Source organism: Gregarina niphandrodes, assembly GCF_000223845.1.
Source record: "Gregarina niphandrodes unplaced genomic scaffold scaffold00031, whole genome shotgun sequence".
Taxonomy (NCBI): domain Eukaryota; phylum Apicomplexa; class Conoidasida; order Eugregarinorida; family Gregarinidae; genus Gregarina; species Gregarina niphandrodes.
Genome location: NW_011645800.1, coordinates 145,537 through 149,347, shown reverse-complemented (window position 1 = coordinate 149,347; position 3,811 = coordinate 145,537). Strand labels below are relative to the sequence as shown.

General features: G+C 45.5%; 1 protein-coding gene across 1 annotated transcript; it reads left to right on the top strand.

Moving 5' to 3' along the window:
• Positions 1 to 1,373: 1,373 nt before the first annotated feature.
• Positions 1,374 to 3,626, top strand: GNI_127380 (putative anoctamin; the record flags this gene model as incomplete). The annotated part of the gene is made up of 1 exon (XM_011133748.1): positions 1,374 to 3,626. One exon carries the CDS (start codon positions 1,374 to 1,376, stop codon positions 3,624 to 3,626), a length of 2,253 nt encoding a protein of 750 aa, XP_011132050.1.
• Between the last annotated feature and the right edge of the window lie 185 nt (positions 3,627 to 3,811).

The following is a 3,811-nucleotide window of genomic DNA, read 5'->3' as shown; positions in this document are numbered from 1 at the left end:
CCCCCTCCCTGCTCATGCCCTTTATTCATATATAGTATCTGCGAAGAAAAAGCCGAAGACTTTGCGTACAGCAAACTCCGGCTAGTTGGCGTTTCTCCCACAGGTAAACCGGAAGTATCCACTCCTATTCAAGGCAGCGCCAACACTCATACGACAGTGCCACATTCGAAATCAACATTCAGTTCCATGTCAAATGTACGCCCCCCCTTTAGCGCCCCCCTTTCCTTCCATTTCGTGTGCTTTCTTCCCTCTTCACTGTGTTTCCCTCTTCACTGTGTTTCCCTCTTCACTGTGTTTTCGTCCTCCTCCAACCGCTATGTGCGCGCAGTTCGATCGGCAACTGGACAGACGGTTCACGGACGCGTCGCAGGCGAACCAAGACGCTGTTCTACTGGGGCAGTCTCGCGGCAGCGCGTCTTCATTTCAGTCAGTGGTTGCCCACTTCGCTTCGCCACCTTCGCTCGTTAGCTTCCGACGAGGCCCAACCATTACCCAGACTTGTTGCGACTGTTTTCAGGACGTGGACTCTTGTCGTTGTCACCGGACTTTGACTCTTGAGCATCCGCCGCCCGTCCAGGAAGAAGCGACCTCATCGGCGCCTCCCTGCAGGAAACGATCGACGAACGTCGACGCCATTGAGGATGACGGCCGAGAGTCCGGTTGGTGGCTGCCAATAATATTTAAGCAATTGGGTGTCTGGGGGAAGGCTTGGAGCCGTACACCCCTCGGTCAAAATACTTGCGTTCTCCCCCAGGAATAATGAAACGCAGCAGCCCTTACGTAACATTCATTGCCTATCTTGTGTTATTAGAACAGGTAGGACGGGATCAAAGCGTCGCGAACGCGTGTGCACACGCACGCGTGTGCAGGCGCGTCTTCGCTTGATAGCGCGGTCGCTTGGTAGCGCAGTCGCTCGGTAGCGCAGTCCAACATTATCTTCGTGGATGATGCTCGGATCCCGATTAGTAGCAGCCGCACTCTCTGGCAGTCAAGGACTCTGGCAGTCAAGGACCCTTCTGGCCGGACCCTTGCGGATCTATGTTCTGGCCCGCACGTCATCTTCTGGTTAGCACTGGAGTGACCGGGCGCGAGAGCGGAAGAACTGACTTTCTGGGTGGGGTACTGGGAAAGTATTGGGCCTATTACAGAAGTCGTCACCAGTCAGGCATGACCGTTGCACTTGGTTGCGTCGCTCTGGGGAGTGTGTTGTTAGTGGAGCACGCGACAACTTGACGACTTGCCAGACGTGACATGACTTGACTGTACGTAGTAGACTCATTGCGGCGGGAGACCTCGTACGGGCGAGGACTTCGAATGGACGACAGGGGGGTGGCAGCCAGTCAGGAGGGTGGCAGTCAGTTGAGTTTTTGGGGATGAAAAAGGACCGGGAGGAGACGGAGGAATTACTCAACAAACCTGGACACCTGTTGCAGGAAGTCGAGACTGAGGATCGTGCTTATGATCTATGTGTGGTGGTTCGCGACCGGGAAGTGAAAGCTAAAGACATGAGGAAATATTTAACAAAGCATTACGTTCGGGAATTGGCGCCGACGGATACAACGATTCGGGAGTTGGTGACATGGGCCGCAAAAAGCGGTTTGAATGCGGAGATTTGGGAGGAGTCCGTAACAGGGAAGGAGGTAGCAATATACATTAAGGGTGATACATGCCGGCTTTTGGAGATAGCTGAATCGATCCATTATCCTCTCCAACTCTCCTTTCCCGGTTATGTACAAGAAGCGCGAATAAAATGGGCTGATGGTCATACCATTTCTGAAGATCAAGTGTTAGCGAATATGCCAAAAACAAAGAATGACGAATCATTTGTGAATATAAATGTATTACCGGATCATCCATTACCCCCTACTTATTTAGATTACAGTTCAAAGTTAAAATGGCAGCACCCATGGGGAACTTGGAAAGAATATAGAATACCGCAATGTCCTAATGAAATATCAATATTACGCGAAGTGGATCGTGCTCGTTTATGTTACCATAGCTTAACTACCTATCTAGATCTGTACGATCGTAATATTATTAGGATGAACATATATCGTAATGATGATTTACGTAATCAATTAATTTTATGCTGGGGTAGTTGGAAACACGTGTTTTCTTTATCCCAACCATATGATCTAATTCGAGATTACTTTGGAGATGAAATTTGTATGTACTTTAACTTCCTAGAATTAACAATCAAATGGCTAATATTCCCTGCTGCAGCTTGTACGATACTTAGTTTGGCTAATCATTCTCAAAATTTTGTTCATCATTCAAGACGATTTACATTTAGTAGGATTATTATATCGTTAATAATGTCTGGTACTGTTACAGTATTGTATAGGCAATGGCTTAGTCTACAATCGATGATGAAGTTAAGGTATGGGATAAGTCTATTTGAAAGTGAGCTAACTACAAGATCAATTTTACCATCATATAAATATAACAAGTTAATTAAAGACCCCGTTAAGCCGGATCGAGATTTACCTATAGCTAATAAAATGCTTCAAAATATTCGATATAACATTTCCATGACCATTACAGCAGTAGCAGTAGTTGTAGCAGCACTCTTCGTAAATCAAGACCTACACGAATATGTTTTCGCACGTTACCAGGTGCGTATCTACATCGAGAATGCACTGAATAATGCAGCCACTATTATCCCCGCTTCCATTATAACAAAGATACCTACGACAGCAATAATTACATCGGCTATTGCTTTTATATTCGATCAATTATATAAAATGCTATGCAAATATCTCACACTATTCGAGAATCATAGATATGAGGAAAATTATCAGAGATCATTGATACGTAAACTCTTTATCTTTACAGCATTTGATTACTTTTTACCACTTTACAACTTAGCCTTTTTCAAGGTTTATTATGAACCTTGCTACGAAGAAGATCCAAAATACGGTCGATGTTTAATGTCTCTATTGACTCAAATCAAGTCCATTATTGTAATGGCCATGTTCGGCAATGTTATAGAACTCGGTTTACCTTTCGTGATGTTTAAATTTAAAGTTTGGAGAAAAAGTGCGAAACGTGCGAGTGCAGAATTATCGTTGGATGAATATGAAAGTACTGCTCAAGATTTTGGTGAAGTCATGCTCATCCTCATGATAGGTTTATTGTTCTCATCAGCATGGTTTATCTTGCCTTTAATTACGCTGGTTCTATTCATGGTTGAAGTCCGGATCGATGCGATTAAATTATTGTACCTCTGCTCCAGACCTTATCCTCATACTGGACTCAATATTTCATCGTGGAACTTTGTTATGGATTGCCTTATGAACCTAACAATTGTGACCAATATCAGTGTGATCGCTTTCACTACCTTCGGGGGAGATCTGCCTCTTACAGTTAAGCTCACTCTTTGCTTCATCGGGGTCACTCTTTGCATCGCAACCAAAGAAGCCGTCGCCAACTGGGGCTGTCGACAAGATAAGAAACTCGCAGAACTAGTCAGTACTCAACAGAGACTCATAGTCAATGCAGCACTCAACCCAGCGGACAACACCAACCCAAAAAACAACACCAACCCACAGACCAATCGTCCGACCAGCCGCCCCCACCCCAAGAGCGAAGTTAACGAATCAGGATACTCGACTTCATCCAACTAGTCCACAACACCTTGTCAACACTTTTTGCGTACCAACAACTGACTCCAACAATACATACCAACAATACATACCAGTAATACATACCATTCGATAGAAGGATCACAATCCGGTAGAAGGGTCACCATCGGGCAGAGGGGACACTATCCAGGGGTCACCATCGGGCAGAGGGGACACCATCCAGGGGT